Below are 20630 nucleotides of genomic sequence, written 5' to 3'. Positions count from 1 at the left end.
TGTTCAAAGTCAAGCTATAAACACGCTACTACTCTGTTTAAATATGTTTTTTCATATGTGTGTGCATGTGTACAAGTGGATCAGCACATTTGTGTTCATTAATCACTGTCCAAATTAACTCCCATACAGTGCACAGATGACATGCTCCATATCTCCCAGGAGCAAAGCAGCTCACCTTGGTGGTGTCGTCATGTGACCGCTGGTATCGTTTCCAGCGGCAACCATAAATCCCGGTCAGACATGACAAGCACAGCTGCCTCTCGTAGACCTGCAAGGGTTGGTGCTTCACCATGCTCCAGCAGTCCCGGCTCCAAACCAGCCCACTAACATCACAGTAAGAGCAGAGGATCCTGCGAAACGCAAAGAGAAGATGGCACATGTTAGAGACACCACCATCCTCAGCGCCTCCCACGGAAATGCAGGCCTCCACTCATGAGATTGGCAGAGTCTGAACTGCAGCAGGTGCATCTCCCTCCTTAGACCAGTGGGAAGTAGTTACAGTAGATGCTACAAATAAATGCTGAAAGAAACAATACAATCACTCAAATTAAAAACGATGGTAATTCATGTTTATGAAAAAGGGATTGGACAAATCAAATTAACACAAAGCACTGATTCTCACCACTTCCTTTGAGGAATGAAAACACCTGCGTCAGCAACATTTACATTACATTTATTCACTTAGCAGACACTTTTCTCCAAAGCAACTTACAACAGATACCATGTAGTGTTATCAGCCCACACACCTTATTCACCAAGGTGACTTACACTGCTAGATACACTACTTACAATGGGTCACTCATCAATACATCAGTGAAACACTCTCTGTCACTCACACTATGGGAAAACCTGAACAGCACGTCTTTGGACTGTGGGAGAAAACAGAGCACCCAGAGGAAACCCACACAGACACGGGGAGAACATGCAAACTCCACACAGACTGAGCAGGTATCAAACCCACGTCCTCTCGCACCACCCAGGTGCTGTGAGACAGCAGCACTACTTGCTCTGCCACCGTGCTGTTGTGATTTAGCATGAAAATGTCAATCTAAACAAATTACTGGTACACCATTCAGATGCCACACGACTGAAAAACGAAGAACACAGTGCTAAGAGGATGTCAGGATCTTTCATTTACCATGTTTTTTCTAAAAAAAATTATATAGAGCATGGGGGGTGTGGTGGTGCAGCAGGCTTGGCCAGGTCCTGCTCTCTGGCGAGTCTGGGGTTCGAGTCCTGCTTGGGATGCCTTGTGACGGAATGGCATCCCGTCCTGGGTGTGTCCTCTCCCCCTCCAGCCTTGTGCCTTATGTTGGGCTCCAGTTCACCATGACCCCACTTGGGACAAGAGGTTTTAGACTATGTGTGTGTGTGTATATTTTTTATTTATTTATTTATTTATTTATTTATTTATTTATTTATTTATTTATTTATTTATTTATTTATTTATATATATATATATATATATATATATATATATATATATATATATATATATATATATTACATACACACACACATATATATACACACACACACACACACACACACACAGTACAGCATGCACTGGTGAGCACTGAAATCTGTTTCATTATTTATGTAATTTTTCATACATTTCCTATCATTCAACATAATTAACATTCTATCCATTCTTGGTCTATATGTAATGCACCACTTTGTCCTAATATTGGTTATTCAAATTCAGTTCTGAAGTAGTGTTTCATCACTTTCATTAAAGAAAATGCCAAGAGGGCAGTGTTTTTCCCCCCCCACTTACTGTATATTTGAACACTGACCAACATTTTATATATGATGTGTATATGTATATATGTGTGTGTGTGCATATATACCCCTTGAGAAAAGTTCAGGGATATATGTAAATATATTTCTCAAAATTTCACTTTTTCCACTCCTGCAAGTTGGAGAGGGAAGCTTTGTGACTCATCCTTCTTTTATCACACAGAAACTAACCTTCTTTTCAGTACCAACCGCTGCTGAAGAGAAGCAAACGTCACTGGTGTTATCAGAATCCATTAGGACCCAAGGTGACACTGAAGGCTTTGAAAGTTAGCCCTGCGAAATGTTAAACTGCAGTTAAGGGGAGGGGGATTTTCACCTGGAAGGACAAGAACATGCAGCTTTCCAGAACCCTCAAACCAGGGGCAGTTTCAACAGGTCTGCCACCAGTCATGGCTGGAATTACCCAGGAACCTAGTCAAAGTGCCTGCGTTCTCTTTTTCTCCACTGATCACCCATAATGCCCTTTGCTTCTTATCAGCATGTCTAGAACACTTTGAGGGTTGGTAGTAGCTCTGGTGCCAATGACATTCTGATAAAAGCAAAGAAAACAGCTAAATGTACAAAGTTAGTCTTGCTGCTGACAGTTGTAGTCAGCAAGGCTTCCAGCTAACTTATTTCAAATGAGTGAAGAAAAATATTTTTCGAAAAATTAGTTTTGTAGGCCAACAGAAAACAAAGGTCACAGTAATAATCATACAGAAATTGAATTTAATCACAGTTTTATGAAACAAAATACCTTTTAAAGAATATATGCACCAACGGACCTGAATAATGGCCCCACTTATGATAATGAGGGCATTTAGACTGCTGAGTTCTGGAAGGAACGGTCCTTGTAAGTGAACAAGTGTGCCTCCCGTCCAGAAATGTTCTGGATGAGTTAATTACCGCCATCAGCCAGCCAGCGGGTTGTTAAAGGGCTGTAGCAAGTGTTTATTTGCATCTTTGAAAGGACTCTGCTTCCTGTAATTAGATTGACACTAGCATGGGGACCACCCCCACCCAGACCTCTGCCTGGGTGCAGTCACCACGGTGCTCGGCGTGAGGGGGCGATTGTGAACAAGAGACAATGGTGGGGGATGCAACCAAATGCACAGCAAGGATTCCAATACACTAAAACACCACCACATCATAACAAGATTTATGCCAATTAGTCCATTTGTTTCAAACAATTCTTCAAGGTCTTTGGTCTAAAACTAATATCTTAAATTGAAAAATTTCATAAATAAGGTTTTAATAATTGTGCCATTGATGAACCCCTGTTATCAAAAGATAATCATCAAGAATGGGTTTTAGTAAACTGAAAAAGGTGTATAAAAAAAGAATGATATATGGGAGTTCTGATTGCATCCCAATTCTGGAAAAGGCTTGAGTGCAGAAAATCAGAAAAATAAGATATAAGATGGAGTGATGCTAAAATGGAATTCCTTTACTAAGAATAAGATGATAAATGTCAGTCAGAGTCTAGGCTCTGTGAAACAGAAATAAGAAACAGCAATTTATAAGCTGACTGACTGACTGACTTTCCTCAAATATTTACAGATTACCAATGGTTACCATGGCAGTGAAGAAGTTCCTTTGCTGATGATAGTGATACCACACAGTTCCACCTTTGCATAATCTATACTATGCATTTTAATTATTGAGAGGGTTGATTTATGCATTAGAATGTATTCATTACATTGTTTTAGGTGCATTTTCAGGGGGTTGCAAGGGCAAGGGCTTTTAAGACTGTTGCTAAAGGAAGGGACCTATATTTCCATGTATTGATCCAATTGTGTTTTAATATTCATAACAACTAAGTCAAAGCCCTAGGGATAACTACTTTTAGTTAGGAAACATCTAAATTCTTCAGTCACTCCATGTGGTTGAAAGATCAGAAACACGTTAAATGTAAAAGCCAATAACTCCACAACTAACCAAACATGTCACCATGGCAATGGGTATGTATTGTGACTGTGGCATGAACTAGAAACGATAAATGGGAATGATGAACGAAATTTGAAGAAAGTCTTAAGCTGGGAGTTTGTAGGGGCAGTTCTTGCACTGGTAAAAAGTATATCTAATCATACATGGGTGAATGACATGTTCCTGTAAGCATTCTTTTAAAGAAGACTGTTGCATAATACCTGGTGAATGAGGTCACAGAACCTTCATCATGTGATAAACATGAATCACCATTTATGGGACATGCTTTATTTACTTTTTGTGGTACAATCAATGCTTGCAAGCAGTCCCAGAAATAGAGACACAGGATTACACACACAAACAGGTAACACTGTGGCAGCATAGCAGTAGTGCACATATAACAAGGAGCACATTCTCTATCAATTGTTGAGAGTGGCCACTCACAGGAAGTGTTTGGATCTCTTGGACATGTGAGGGGAGCAGCTGAAACCTGCTGCCACCACTAATCATGAGCCAGCATGTCAAACGTCATTTCCATGAAACACATGTGCCCATTATAGTGCAGTAAATTTTCCTCTCATAAACTAAACTTATAGCCATTTCACTGAGTTATTATCAGAGGTATCTCCTTTAGGTTGATAAAGAGAGAAAACTCCCTTTGAGTAAAAAATGTATACTGTCTGATGAGTAACACATTGTGATAAGTGATGAACTAGATTGATATGTATCAGCTGTCATTTCACTATATTCACTGCTTTCTCATGATCCCACAGCCACGGATGACTGGACTGTCCAATTTTCCCAGGTTTTCCCACTCTTGGTGCCTTGCAAACCATCACCTCGATCTCCAATGTTACCAAAAAACATTGGTCAGCAGAAAAAGACTAGAGCACAAAACACATACAAAAGAATTACAACATATCCCTCCACAGCTCCATCCCAAAAAAACATCCTTGGCACAAACAGATTAATCCTGCCTTTCCAACCTTTTGTCTTGCCATGTGCGAGAGGAGCAAGGTTCTCTTCTTCTCTGGAGGGCTGTGCACTAACTGCTATTCTGCAGCCTCATTTCCTTTTCTCAAAAGGAGCACAGTAGAGTTGTCTGCTACGGGGGAAACGGTTCAGCATTTTCTTAGTGGCAAAAATCTCCTGTTCACAGCACAAACCGGGTTCAAGTCCCTGGAATGTCACTTTCTTTCTTGGTCAGCTGCCTCCAACTTCACCATCTCTTGAGCTTTGTTGGTTTAAGAGGTACATAAAAACCAAAAGGTGCGGAACACCCAATAGAACTCTTCGAAAAAGAGGTTTCACCACAATTTATAAGCTTTCCCAGCTGTAAAAAGATACACTCTACCCAGCATCTTACTGTGAATAAATAGAGCTCCATCCTCAATGAAGACAGTCTTGGTTAAAATAATTATAGTACATGCAATTTTAATGAGCAACCATCTTCCTTGGGAATATTCCACTTGAAGAAGCTCACAGCTGATGGATTACTACAGCAGCAAAAAGAACCTTTGCCTTTACTCACTGAAGGTTTAATTAACACGCTTTTTTGGCCAGCAGTAATTTTACCCCCAGTTAGACTCCTCTTCCGTCTGTGACTCAGCTCAGATGACATAGACAGCCCCAACTTGTTTCTGATGCTGTAAAGCAAAGTGGAGGATGAGTACTTATTAAACCAGGGAGGGTAATTAATCACTGATTATAGGGAATTGCTGGTAACTTTGGTGGGGGGGGTGGGGGGGTCACACAGTGACACCAACTCCACAGGCTGATTGTTACACAGGTACAGACTCACTGCAGCTAAATTCAAATCCTCAAAATAAAAAGGAAATGTTTAAATCATCAACATTATTCCATCATTCAAGAATCCCAGTTAACTCAGAAATATGACAATTTATTTCAAACTAAAGATTTTAAAAGAAATTAAAAATATTTCCCATTTTTAGTCCAGAAATGTCTGGCAAAAGACACCTTCTTATTTTATTCTTTAAATAAGGGTTTTCTCCAAATTTACTTAGTTACAACCTATTCTAATTTACCCATTTATACAGCTATGTAATTTTTACTAGTCCAATTCAGGGTAAGTACCTTGATCAGGGTTACTACAGCAGGAGAAAGGATTTAAACCAGAATCCTTTGTGTTGACGACAGCAGCTTAAAGGACTACACTACCTCTGCCCCAAATAAGGAGTCAACAGCACTTCGTAGGTCTATACTGACAAGACCGGACAGATAAATACCTGTGAAAAAAGTATTTTCAGCAGATCTCTCGACCATGGTACTGCCACAGTTTGCTCAGTAGCCAAACTCATTAATCATTCATGCCCACCAAATGCTGAGGGACATCACTGTGTGTCCAAGGGGGCCACAGCATGACCGCCCCTGGGTTTCTGTGTCACCTACACACAGCCTCCATTGTTTCACCACTTTTCCACAAAAACATCTCTGAAAGTCATCCTATCAATGTGGTTCAGAAACCATAGCACCACTCGCCACATCCCACTGAGCAAGAGGAAGTGTAAAAAGACAAGCAGTCATGTCAGTGCCACAGAGACCCCTCGATGCTGTGGTCACTGTGTTCACACAAGGGTGAGCCAGAGCCAGCAGCCCCTTGTGTGATACCACTTCTGTACACATTCAGTCTGCTGGGCCCGATTGCATTCGACTATTACACGTTAGCACAACACCTGAATGTGCCCAAGAGCAATCACTGCGCATAACCGTGTGTTGCTCAACAATTGCTAAAGCTGACTGGTCAAGGAGCAGCCAATGATTGGAAAGGAGCGTGTTGGAAGGGGAGGAGTACAAGGTGTTGAAGATCTACGCAAACACAAAGCCTCTCGTGTCCACCAAGGGAAAAAAAAAGCTGTGAAATATCAAACACTATGAAGTCTTTATCTCCATATTCTCTGTTTTGGTATCTGTGCCCAGGCTGGACTGGAACCAAGTGGTATCATGCAAATCTGTAGACACACGACTTTGCCCATTACGATTTTTGAGTGGCGCCTCTGGTCCTGTGGTTTCCATGACAGCGCCGATACAAAATGAACTCGCAGTGAACTCAACCTCACCCGCCCCACAGAAAACTTCAACTGAGAGGTTCTGCATGGGCAACAGCTCCATGTGTGCACTACAGTAGATTCATTATGTCGACACATGTGCCTTGAGCCTCTAACCAGCGGCTATTCAAAATTTTAAAGACAGGACAGAGGAAGAGAGGAAGCCAACGCCTGTCTGGCTCTACCTCCCCACCACCACTACTACTAGGCTAGTAAGAGTCACCTCCCAGCCATCAACACCACCAACCTCTGTTGCCTGATATTCTCTAAAACCATGTCCCTTTGTTTGCTGTAGTAACTTCACTTGGTTCTTTTGGGACATAGACAGCTTTGCAATACCAGACTAAAAATGTAACTGACAGCTTAAGTACACAAAAAAAAAAAAAAAAAAAAAAAAGTAACAGACTGGTTACAGAATCCCAATCTTTAGACACTGCCACTACTAACAGAGTGCCGTCAATGTTGCCTGGCAAATACATCATTATTTTTGACTTTACAAATGTTCATAATGTTAGATAATACAACCCTTGTCCAGCGTGCTACAGCCTGGAGATTATGGATGGCAAAAGGCTCTCCACCAGCATTCAATTTTCGAAAATTCAGAACTACCAAAAAAAAAAAAAAAAAAACAATTTATTTAAAACTCACATACAATTTATTACCACTATTGAAACACACATACCAAAGACAATGCCCTAAACCACACACACACACACACACACACACACACACACACACACACACACACACAGTCTTAAACCGCTTGTCCCAAGCAGGGTTGCAGCGAACCAGAGCCTAACCCAGCAACACAGGGTGCAAAGCAGGAGGGGACACACCCAGGACGGGACACCAGTCTGTGGCAAGGCATCCAAGCAGGACTCGAACCCCAGACCCGCGAGAGAGCAAGACCCGGCCAAGCCTGTTGCACTACCGCGCCACCCCATTTGCCATAAACTAATATAGAAAGGGGAAAGAGAAGAAGAAGAAAAAAAAAAAAAAAAAAAAAAAAAAAGTATTCTGCACTCTATTCATTAAATTCATAAAAATATGGTTAAAACAGACTGCCGTAATCCTACAATGAGGTAATTTGGAGTTAAAATTCTTTCTTCTTAAGAGACATCTTGATTATCTATGACGTAAAACAAGGCAGGAGGTTCTAGGAAAAAAAAAAGTTAGAAACTGCTGATATTAACAGCATTTGCTACGGTTTCAGAATGACAACATCTAGACAACTTGTCCTTCAACACTCTGAGTTGTTCATACACAAAGTGGTTTTACGTAATACAGTGAATAAAGGCCTGAGGCATCAAAACACTGAAGAATGCTTCATCTCAGATTTCTATAAGCCATGGCATTGGGAAATAATTTAAATAAAAAGAATTCAACACCAATATGTGTAGCGATGTGACTGAAAAGAACATTTTCATCATCTTACTGAAAGAGGGTTGTGAAGAGATTACATAATGCATCCAGAAAATACCGACACACACACGTTGCGCATTCCCGTCATCAGGGGCCAAAGTTTAAAATCATCTTCATCGATACCAAGTGAAAAATAATCTTGTTGAAATTACATGCTAAACCAACAAAAAAGTTCCTTAAGATCATTAGTGGCCAGGAGTTATGCAAAGATCTCCAAATATGTTTAACAAAAATACATAGATGCACAGCCTAAAGCCAAAAAGAAATTGCATGTGGGTGTATTTTACATGCAGTGGTATGGTCCATTGAAAAGAATACCTTATGCCCACGCAGTAAGGTAATAAAGAGCAACATAGCTGCAGCATGAAAAATATAATAAATGAAAACAGAAAGTCCAGTTAATCTATTAATTGCCTCCCTAGTAGTCTACACAAGTGATGGCCTGTGGTTCCAAATAACTACAGTGTACAGTCAGGAAAAGAAAGCTGGGGGTTCTGTAAACTGTAGAATATGATGTGCATCTTGTATAGCAAAGAAGCTAATGGTGGGAATGAAGGGCTAACACTGCAATAGAAACATGGACCCTCTCATGTGACGGTGTGGTGGTCAAGGGATGCCGGGAAAGGGAGGAGACCCTGCCCAGCCTCCAGGGAGGAGGCATCATGCCAGAAAAAGCAAATGAGCCCCACATTGAGTATGTTGGGGGGGTTACTCCAGGTCAGCTAGGCCACTTCCCACCTTTCTTCAGCTCGAGCAGACACCAGCAGGTAGCACCCTGGGTCAGCCTGTCCATCAGAGAACTCTGTTCGGACCTCCGCTGCTAGACCCGTGGCAGACCCTCAAAACGGCAAAACCAGTGAAAAACCACAGATGAGAGAGAAAAGGGCCTGAAAAAAGGCCTTTTTAAAACCATGTAATAAGGGGAGACAGCTGTGGAAAAGCTAACAAAACCATCCCCTGTCGAAAGAATGTGACCTTTGCATGGAAACAGCAACGTGGCCAACTGCACAACAGGTACAGTGTGCCTAGCTGCCTAAATTTAGTGCATACACACATACAGCAGGTGTGTGGCAAACAAAAGAAAATAGAATAATTAATTGAAAAAGTATACAGAAGAAACCCTGAAATGGAAAAAGCAAAATCTGTACTGTAAAAAATTTCACTTTGTTTTATTCATAGAGGAACAATTTTAGTTAGACCTCTACTAGCATGCATTGCTGTTACATATAGCTATAACTGCCTTTGATTTATTTTTGCCCTTAGTTTCAGACACATAGAAATAGAAAGAAATATTTCAATTACTTTCTATCGTCCTGCAGGTCTTGGAGCAGCTGAGCTCTACAGGGTAACTGAGTATCTAGGGAGACGGCAAAGGAAAGGCAATTCTCTCAAATGTTGTGCAAATCAAAGCTTATTGCCTCTGTAAAATATTTGCAACTTTACCTCAAGTAGCTGACAGACAGGTAATTTCCTCTCCATGCTTGAAATTCAAAAGCAGAATTTGTATTCAAGCGTAGGCGTGAAGTGTTTGCAACCCCAGCCACTTACTTTCACAAATGGCCAAAAGCACTGAAAGGCATCACGACGAAGACAATCCATCCGTTAACAAGGGGCACAAATTAAGGCAACACTCATCAATATGTTAATTTTGGGTGCATAAACAGTTTAGACACTACACAGGACGGCATGCAAAACTTTGAAAGATGTTGCCCCCTGACATTAAAAGGCCTCCTGAAATCTCATGAAAAGCCAATGGAGCAGCTTCATCCCGCAGTGCAAGCAATATCCAGGACCGTGCTTTGTGTTGGGGGAAAGCGCCTTCAGCGCACAACTGCAAGTTTCAATGCAATGGGCGAATTGGCAATTAGTGCCGACGACTGCAATCTGATTGGCAGCACACAATTATAAAAGACATGCTCACTGCTTCGAGAGAATCTGTGAGCCTCAAACAGACTGTAGAAGACTAGAGAGAAAGGGACTCAGGGTGCTATTTTCACTTGAATAAAAACTATTTTTAAAAACTGGAATAAAAACGACAAATCAGAATGGGGATCGGAAGACTACATGTAGAGTTAAGTGGGTCGGGTATGACAGCAATGCTTTCTCTTCCCATTTTGTCCGCCAGAAAAAAAAAGGGTCAGAGCTCCTGGGAGGATTACTACAGGTCAAGTTGGTGAGCTTTATTCCAAGGAAGGAAATGCTCAAGTCAGCAGGTTGAAGTAGGGGCCTTTCACATTTCTAGAGGTCTGTTCTCTCCAATGGTGACCAGTTTAGAGCATTGTAGGTTTCCTCACTCTCGGGTGGACATATCCCCCAAAACTATATTATGGTTGTCCTGTTTAGACTAACTACTGAGGAAAGGAAGTAGCAATAAATCCACCCATTGGAGTTAACATTATTTTATAATGACATTTTCAATAATCCCGCCGCTAAATCCCCTTCAGCCGCATGCAGAAAAAAACTGTAAATTAAAAAATTCAACAGGCATTTTTTATTCATAACATGATAAATTAAAGGATTTTTAAAATCAGTGCCTTTGACGATTTTCAGGAGCTATTTCAAAGTATATGATATATGAGAAAGGCAACAGGGACCTGGAAAAAAGGAACTGCAAATTATTCCCTGATTATACAGGAATGGATGAGAAGAGTGATGGCAGATTGATGGAGGTAATTTTCACAGAATTACCTGATAATTTAGTTCCAGAAGGAAGTGTCTCAGACAGTCTACCTGTTTCCACAATTAACAATGCTACGTGAAAAGCCCTTCATCCCTTGGTAGTCTGTTAAAGAAGGGTCAGGGGTTCTTGAGTGTGGCTCAGCTAATAAAGGAACTAGTACAGCCCTGTACTTTAGACAATCCATCAGTGAAGACTGGTACTTTATTAATACATATATTTTCTGCCCAGGTGAAAAATATATATGTATTACACAAAAAAAACCCCCACAAAACCCAGTATGTAACTACGAGACAGCTAGTACTGTAGTGGTTAGAGCTTTTGGACCGAAAGGTGACAGATTTGAATCCCACCTGTCACTGTTATACTCTTGAGCAAAGTATTTACCCTAAATTGTCACAGTAAAGTTTCCAGCTATGTAAACAGGAAAATAATTGCAGGTACCTTAACACTAAGTTGCTTTGGAGAAACTATTTGTAAATGAATAAATGTAAATATGCTTATAAATTGCTGAGTAAGCTGAAAGAAACATTAAGAATAGCACCATTTAATGCTGTCTGAACACACACACTGGCTGAAACTGCTTGTCCCGAGCGGGATCACAATGAACTGGAGCCTAACCCGGCAACACGGGGCGCAAGGCAGGAAGGAGAGAAGACACACCCAGGATGGGATGCCAGTCTGTCGCAAGGCACCTCAAGCAGGACTTCAACCCCTGCTGGTTAGCCTGAAGGTTGTTAGTTCAAGTCTCAGGAGTGTTCTTTTTCTAGCAGTGAGGAGGAATTCATTCTGAACTCCTTCAGTATAATATTCAACCAAAATGACCTAAGTCACACAACGGCCTAATAAGCAATTTTCAACAGGGGAGACATTACTGCATGTACAACAATCAGTTGAAAACTAACTCAAAAACCAAGAGGTTCAGAATATTGCTTCAAGGGAAGTACAACACCCCACTGAATCCCTGGCCACAAAGCTCTGTAGTTGCAGCTGATTCCCGGAAACAATTGCTTCTCTTCCCTCATTAGACGTGCTATTAAACTGTCAACAAACAGAAATGAATCACAGGAAAAAATGGAAACCCTTTCTCACATAGGGCTGAAGCACCAGTGGGGATGATCCCCATGCAGGTCTGTAATGATCCCTTATGAGTCGTCTTCCTGGTATTGCACTTTTCACCTAGCATGTTTTTTTATTGGTGTTGTTGACAGCCCATCAGGCTCCACACACAGAAAATCTGTAATTTAAGAGGCCTCAGAAACACAGGAGGTCGAGCGAGTAGATGACGACAGACTACTTTGCATGGATCTGAACCAGAGCCAGGGTGATAATTGAAAGCAATGGGGTGTGCTTTTTTAAAAAGAAAAAAAAGCAGCAGAGACACCAGTCATACACCCACCCACCCAGGCACCTCTATGTACAGGTATGCAAAATACAGAGCATTCAGCACAACTTTCTACAAACCTCCTGGGGAGTTGAGAGAGAAGCTATCTGAGAAACCCATTATTGTACCTTCTAGTGGCATATATCTGATGTGACAGGGAAGAAAAATTCACACACCCCAAGTAAGAGCAGAATTCGATAAACTTACTTAAAATATGGCAAGCATTGTGTGGAGAAGGTTAACTCAAGTTATGTGAGACCAAAGAGCTGCATCTGAAGGACAACTTTTCAAGAGAAGTGCTGAAGATGAGAAACCGCTTGCTTCCCTGCTGAGACCATCATGTGTACACTGCGCTTCTTCAGGAGCTGCATCTGATGAGTAACAGTGCTGCTTCTGAGAGCGAGGGACTCATCATACATCCCATCTCTGTTGCTCAGTGTTGTTGTTCCTTTCAATTATCTGCTGACGGCTGTTGGCTCCAGGGATCCACGAACTCTTATACAAGAAGGTGGGGATTATTACAATTATTCATTTGTTGTTTAGTTAATGCTTTTATCTGAAGGTACTTAGAGGATTTGATCCATTTATGCTGCTGGATATTTAACTAGAGCAGTTCAGATGAAGTGCTTTACTCAAGGACACTACAGATGTTGTGGGCAGTGGTATTTAACCTAGCAAGCCATTTTGTAAATAAGCTACCACTAGAAGGGTGTGTTTTTCAGAGCAGTCCACCTTCATAGAGACTTTCGAGGAGGAAGCATCGTGACTGGCATAGCTGGCCAGGCACTCGGACTGCCGCCAAAACTGTCTACAGTCAGCTGCCAGTCTCGTCGGTCTGCCTAAAACCTCAGTCTGGTGCCTGCTTCCATGGTGGGCGCGTACGGCTCGGTTTCACCGTGGGAGCAGGAGCGGGCCATCTGGAGTGGCAAGGGTTTTTGCTTCTTCCCTACTGTGATTTTTCCTCACAGTCTATCTCTGCCTCAAAACATCCATGCTGCCAATACTTCACAAAAGGTCCGGCCTCAAGCTGTCAACGTTCCATAGAGCACAGAGGAAAAATGTGGTCTGAGGACTCTCCACGTGGAGCTGTTACGATTAGAAGCCAAGAAGTTTCCATCAGAAGCTGGAACATCATGGAAATACAGCATTCTGACATGACAAAATAATCAGAGAATATCAGTAAGAGCCCAACTCTTGTTGAAACAAAGGGACGAAAATATGCCACGTATGAAAAAGCCAGTGCAAATGCATTATATTAGTTGTCTTCTCTGGACAGTCCTCCAGTTACCTGGATATGCTTTTTTCATTCCAAGTAAATGCTTTGTTACAATTAAAACTGTGAGATTAGTGTTGTTCAAGTAAAATTAATGCAATTGTTTTTTTGGCTAATGTCTTGGGCTGCCTGGCATTTTCTATCGACTCAAATGTTCATCTCCAGAGTTGCCAGTGACAGAGTCCCCGCCCTCTTTGAGTGCACAATGTTGACTTGGCAACACCACATTCACTGTTCTTTGATTCTTTTAAGGCAACATGTGCCAGCAATTTCCCTATTATTTTAACAGACCGGAACAGGCTCCCGTGCCATTTAACAAGCACCTCTCTTCAGAGCTTTCATTAACCCATCAGCAACCCAACCCATTCCATCGGGCATGGGAAAGACGAAAGGTGAGTTGCACGCAGAGGGTTCTGTACTGATATAATGCCGAGACACCCAGTCCAGCAGTCGATAGTGTAATAATGATGACTTTGGCTGGGAAGAGAGGGAATTTGCAATTGAAGGAGAGCTGTGCTAACTGCAGAGAAGCCCAGCCTTTTCAACAGCTCCGCATGGTCAGAGCTCATGTTGCCCTCCTCAGTCTCAACTGGGCTCCTTCCTACAATATCTTCATTATTGTTGTGAGTCTGCGAAATATTCCCTTCTGAACAATTTATCACAAAGTGCTGAACAACAATGGCTGAGGGCAGATTGCCTCCCTTCACAGTTTGCTGCTTTGGTATTCCAAAGGTGAACATGTGAAGGTTTCAGTCCACACTCCTGGGGTTTGGGGTTGGGATGAATACAGCTAACAAAGGAATCCAAGATATGCACCGCGGGGGGAGGATTTGTTATGCCAGAAGCAAAGGCATTTTAAAGGCCCGTACCCAGCTCCTAACAGCCAAAGCCCCGTGAGTATCACGTCACACCAGGTGCCATCTGGTCAGATGGACAGTAAGGTCAGGGCCCCCATCTGTGTCTGCTGTCACCAAACTGAGGTCTGTCTCACACTGTGGGCTGCCCTAAGCTGACCTATTCCCAGCCAGTTTTCTCTCCACAGTCTTGGGAGGGGTTTTCTGCAGTTTTGTAACTAGCAGCCGGTTCATTTCATTAGCACCATGGGGGGTCGAAAGATAAAAACCGTGCCACCAAGAGAGAAGTTACTTACACAAAGCTGTGATCCCTGCTGCAAAGCAAACACATTTTAACCCCTTGAAGCCCATCCTCCTCCTAATCCTCTACACATCAACTGCTATGCAGAGTATGTAGATTTTTATGGTGTGTCATTGATGAGGCTCTGTAGTTTTGGAACTATGGACTCTACAAGGTACTGCCGTACTGCGTGACCAAAGTGCATTGAAGCAAGATTACTTCATATTCTGAGCCCTTCTGAATATGATGCAACAATGGCTCAGAGATGCGAGTTCTCTCGCTTCAGTACCTTCAGAGAACACTGAATAGAGGGTGATTCAGAAGCAAGTCACTAATGGTCAGCCTGGTTTTTAACTCCACTCAAAGCCTAAAGGTTGCAACTCCCAAGATAGCCTGAGACCTCAGACTGTTGCAACATTCAGCAAGGTACATATTATTATATTCGGTAAAACACACACAGAGTCTGAAACCACTTGTTCCGAGCAGGGTCGCGGCAAACCTGAGCCTAACCTGGCAACACAGGGCACAAGGTTGGAAGGAGGGGGGATACACCCAGGACGGGACACCAGTCCGTCGCAAGACACCCTAAGCAGGACTCGAACCCCAAACTTGCCACACCACCGCGCCCCCTCTTCGGCAAAACGCACACACACACACACACACACACACACACACACACACACACAGAACCGCTTGTCCCATACGGGGTCACGGGGGAACCAGAGCCTACCCGGCAACACAGGGCGTAAGGCTGGAGGGGGAGGGGACACACCCAGGACGGGACGCCAGTCCGTCGCAAGGCACCCCAAGTGGGACTCAAACCCCAGACCCAGCAGAGAGCAGGACTGTGGTCCAACCCACTGCGCCACCGCGCCCCCTCTCTTCGGCAAAACATCCCACTTAATGCAAATTGACATTTTCAGATTATCGAAGTTGATGAGGAGGAGAGCATCAACGAGGCAAATGAATGATGTAACAGCAATGTAAGATAAGGCTAAGGCTTCCACTTCATTATGCTTTGGGGTAGATAACTTTCATTTTGGATTTTTTTTTTCTTTCCACTTTAATAACCCTCAGTTTACCCACTGACGCAAGCTACTTTGGTCCTTGTCTGTTGGTAATAAATGAGGAGGCTGAGTCTGGCTCGTCCTGACTTCCTCATAATTTATCAAATGAAAAACTCACCTTAAACACTGCAGGGGTTTTGACTCTTGTGGGATTAAAATAATACCAGGCTTCTCACACGCCGTCACTCAAACAGTTTAATTAGGGTACTCTTATACTAAAACATTTATCTTACATGAAAGGAGCTACAATGGTTGCTGTAGTGACTGCTCTTACAGTGGCTCCCTGAAAGGATTCTTTGACTAGTGTCATTTTTAAAAGGATCTTCTGGTGTCTTTTATGGAGGTGAACTGTTTTTACGGAAGTTTATGCCTCTCAAAGCAAATATGGAAAGAGTCAATGGGCATCATTTCAGTGCAGCGCGCATGCAGGTCTGTGTGAAATCCACCCTGTTATGAACATGATATCTGAGCAATGCTCTTTAACACAGCAATGAAAACAGATCCCATTTGCCATGTTACTGTTAACCTCTTCAGGAAAGAAGAAAAAAAAAAAACAACTAATTCAATGATCAGATTCTAGGAGAGCTTCTGGACCATCACAACCCTTCCTTAGGATAAGCACTTATCAGTCGGGGGGGTTCGTGTCCAGCCCCCTTGATTTTGGCACGAGGGATTTAACATCTTTCCCTGTGTATTATTGCATCACAGTTCATAACATATTCTGACACCAGTACAACAGATTATGTACCTCGGGGCAAGCTTGACAATATACAAGGACTGAGATGGTTAAGGTTATTTGTCTGACATAACTGTGTCACAGACTATATCTATCAAACATGACTGCATCCTGAGATTTAAAAAAAAAAAAAAAAAAAAAAAAAAAAAAAAAACCTATGACTCAATTCAATTCCTTGCCCCACCCATTTTTTGCAGTGATTGACAGCTGGATGTCAGCAGATTGATCAACACAAAGCAGTCTGAAGTGTCCATATGAATTATTAATGTGCGTCCATTTACAGAAGAACCATGTCACACTTACAACCAAGAGTGGACCCATACTCCTGAGAAGGTACAAAAAACTCCAGCATATGAAGAGAAATCCATCACTGAAAAAAACATTATGGCTCATTTTCCTCCCCACTTATTTCACACAGCAGAGGAAATTAGCAGGTAATTTCTCTTGTATTTGTTCAGATCTGTGCTTAATTTCCTGTCCATCCCTCCAAACTGACCATTCAACGACTTAGGATCCGCACAGTTTCTCCCCAGTGGTACTGGAGAGTAGTCTGAGGAGGCAATAAGATGGAACAGAACAAGTACAAAGGCAGCAGCAGCAGCAGACCAAAAAGGAGAGGCTGCATCTGACTTCCTTAACATATGAAATGTCCAGACTAAGAGCAAGCATACACCCACAATGAGCTCAAATGAGGGACAATAAGGGGATGGTTTACAATGTCCTTCACCTGCTGTGTGGTGTCAATACCTTTACAGCATTGCTGTTTGGATCAGACAAAAGGAATTACAGACCACCAAGACATGGGTACTCTAATGAAATACATTAGCTCTCCATCTAGTTACAGGTGATCATTAAGGCTACCAGACACATTATGGACGAAACACTGCTAGTAATCAATATTCCAAACCTATTGATAGCCAAGTGCCTTGTGTCCTCATCAGGAAAATGGTAAGAATGGAAAATTTTAAATAATCTATACTGTATGACTATGTTATACATCATTAACATGTTTTATGTGTGGTTAGATTTGATTGATTTTTTTTTTTTTAAATTTACCTAGATTAAAGTATATTTTAATTAATTTTACTTAAAAAATGTTAACTGAGTATGATATTGCTTATGCACAGAACACCGAATTGACTGCAACAGATAATTTTACAGTTTGTGTTCCCCCCCCCCCCTTGGTGCATTGTTGGGTGGGAGTACATGGAAACACTATTTCCTTAATCAAACTTAATGCTGCAATTCCAAAACACACTGGGCCAGATAAAGTGCTGTAATTGTGCTCTGTGCAATCACCATCTTTCCATAAATAGTCACCAAGACATGGGCGTTTCAGCGCAGGAGAGCTACATTATTCATTTATAAACCCCGACTCGAGTGGAGGAGGAAGAGTAGACGGAGAAAGAGAGGGGAGAAAAAAAAAAAAAAAAAAAAAAAAAAAAAAAAAGAGAGAGAGGAGAGAAGGTCCTCATAGAGGAATACATGAGATCAGTGTGTTTTACTGTACAGTGAATAGAGGTTAGTCAGTCAATCTCCTGCCTCCAGCAGTTTCCCAAAATTATTCATGATTCTTTCTCCCTAATGGTACAGTAATATTGCGTCTTACAGTAATAATTACCTGAGGCAGAAATTACCTGAGATTTATTGTACAGCTTTTTTAAAAGCAGCCACAAGAGTACAGCTGTGTGATCCAACCGTCTCTGGACTTGAGGCAAAAAAAAAACTGCAATTTCCGTGTGATCACCGACCGTGATGTATAATCATCTTTGCTGAAGTGCAACAAAACAAAGGAACAAATTCAGACACGAATATTTCTGTGTCGATTAAGAATTAAATTCATCTGAATTCCCGGAACAACTATGTTAAACGATGAAAATGACAAGTTGAGGCGACGCGCAAGCAGAAGAAATGCCTACCTTTTCCAGTTCTGTCAGACTCGTCCCTGCTCCGCTGTCAGACTGGGGTCCCCCGCTGTCTCGTGCCCCGTGTCTCGTGTCCTGCCCGGATCATGAACACTTCACGCGCACACAAAGACTCAGCATGCGCGTGAGCTGGCCAATAATTACAAATAAAACTAAAGGGAAAAAAAGCGGTGTTCTTTCTTTCGACGTTTCTACGAGCGCTCGTCTTTATGCCGGGGCCGGGTTTAACCGTCCTACGCCCTTCCAGTGAAAATTGCCGGGGCTCCGCGCTCCGCACAGAGGTTAAAGAGACGCTTCCCCACCCTCCATCCTCCGTCCTCCAGCCCCCGTCCTACTACAGGCGGACTCGTGCGGTGGGCGGAGCCGCGGGGCGGAGAAGAGACACAGCGCCCCTAGCGGCGGAGCGGTGGAGCGCAGCCCGGCGGCCAAACTGCGCGATCGCTCAGCTCTCCTTTCAAAGCACCTTGTCATTCCAACTGCTGTTTATTGTTGTAGCTATAAATAAATACTGGATTCCAACTGACTAGCAGAAAAAGAGTAAACTCATCAGCTCAAGATGAACCATTTTCAAAAGCATATTAAAACATGCGCAAAGGAAAAGACTATTTGTCTTAGGCTAATAAGTATGATCAGGTGAATTTGTTGAAAAATGAATATGAGACAAAATAAGTACTTTATGTCTCTTGTTGAACAAGTAGCTTAAGCAAGTTGAAAGATATATTTATGAAAACCTTTAATAATGTGTTACTAGGTACTACCTGCTGGTGTACGTTTCGTGTCTGGGGTGGTTGCTCATTTCTGTTGGTGTACACAACGCTATGTCTGTTTTTATCTGAAAATTGTAAATACTGCCAGGTGGTTGGTTCTGTTTTGACAACAGCGTGTGAAGTATTCAGATGGCAGAAAAGTGAACAAGAGAAAGGTCACATTTATCACCAGCCCAAGGCAGGAAGTCCAGCATTAACCAGAAAACATGGAAATAATGTGTGTTTTCCAAAAACAAGTAAAATACAGCATCCATGTCAGAAAGACTGGGGCGTCAACAGGCTTGCTTGGCCAGGAAGGTATCATGGTCTGAAATGTCAAGTCAGAGTCATCGATTTTACGATACACTTCTATTTTTTTTTCTACTTTAACACACACACACACACACACACACACACACACACACACACACAGTCTGGAACCACTTGTCCTTCCACTTTAATAGTTCCAGCATAAAATACCTTGCTGTTTTTTCAGGCGGTGATTTAATAGTGCCTGAAATTAATGTTCCTCCAGCAATACAAGCATAAACACAGAATTGCAGCATTACATGAAGCCCAAAATAAAAATGATTATCACCTTCTAAAAACACTACACATTTAGCTTTCAGAAACACTTGAAAAATCTGTAAACAAACCGTTTCACTTCAAGCATTAAAATAAACCAGCAGTAGTTCATTATGCGCTGACGTGCAGAAAAATGGAACTTCACATTAAGGTGCAATTATTTATGTCATTCAGTTACTGGAGGCAAGAATAAGATGCAGACCTTGTGTTTCCTGTGGCAAAAGGGCTTTGACAGGGATGAAGGGCTGATGGCACCTTTGACATCTTAATGGCTTTGTGAGCAACTCCTTGTTTGTCAGGCCTCAATAAAGGAGCTGATATGTGCTGCCAGTCATCCTAGAACATGAGCTATAATTTTTAAAATCTCATTGAAGCCTCCCTGTGCTCTGGCAACCATCCATTACAGAAACAGACTGTCCAGCATTTTTTTTTTTAATTTCTGTTTTGTTTTTGTGTCATTTAGAGGTAGCATGCTGGAGCTGTTACCATCTACTTGGATGACCCGGGTTCAAATATAACTTCCTCTTGCAGTAGTAGCGATCAAGGTACTTGTTCTGAATTGATATTAAAAAGTCATGCAACTCTATAAAAGGGATAAATTATTTGAAAGTAACTAATAACAATCTATCACTTAATTCCTCTGGAGAAAATCAGTCACATGAACAGTAACATTTACAAGGCATGAATGAAAACCAAAGCACTAACAAGCCTTGCTGAAGCAGAGACTACAGCAGCATCACAAAATTGAGTTGAGACCATTTTTGCCCAAAAATTGTCAGCTGTGCTCCACAGCTGATTAGTCTTTAAAACCAATTGCATTAAACCCCATCAGATTAATGCTTAATAGGCTCTATTGGAAGGTTTTCTGTCTTCTTCTTAAAATTGGTTTTACAGACAAGATTCTTCAGTCC

At 42.0% G+C, this 20630-nt stretch overlaps 1 protein-coding gene across 3 annotated transcripts in view; it reads right to left on the bottom strand.

The window, feature by feature from the left end:
* Positions 1–18687, bottom strand: part of gdpd5b (glycerophosphodiester phosphodiesterase domain containing 5b) — a 44655-nt gene extending 25968 nt beyond the window's left edge. For all 3 annotated transcript variants that reach the window (XR_001965999.2, XM_018748901.2, XM_018748902.2), the window contains exons 1-2: positions 18383–18687; positions 176–350 (exon numbers count right to left, since the gene is read on the bottom strand). Coding sequence is in view for 2 of the 3 variants with exons in the window: in XM_018748901.2 (XP_018604417.1) it covers positions 176–292 (117 nt within the window). In the remaining variant the exon portion in view is untranslated. The remainder of the gene's footprint in view (positions 1–175; positions 351–18382) is intronic.
* Between the last annotated feature and the right edge of the window lie 1943 nt (positions 18688–20630).

This window comes from Scleropages formosus, chromosome 10 (assembly GCF_900964775.1).
Source record: "Scleropages formosus chromosome 10, fSclFor1.1, whole genome shotgun sequence".
Taxonomy (NCBI): domain Eukaryota; kingdom Metazoa; phylum Chordata; class Actinopteri; order Osteoglossiformes; family Osteoglossidae; genus Scleropages; species Scleropages formosus.
This window is presented reverse-complemented; position numbering and strand designations above follow the sequence as displayed.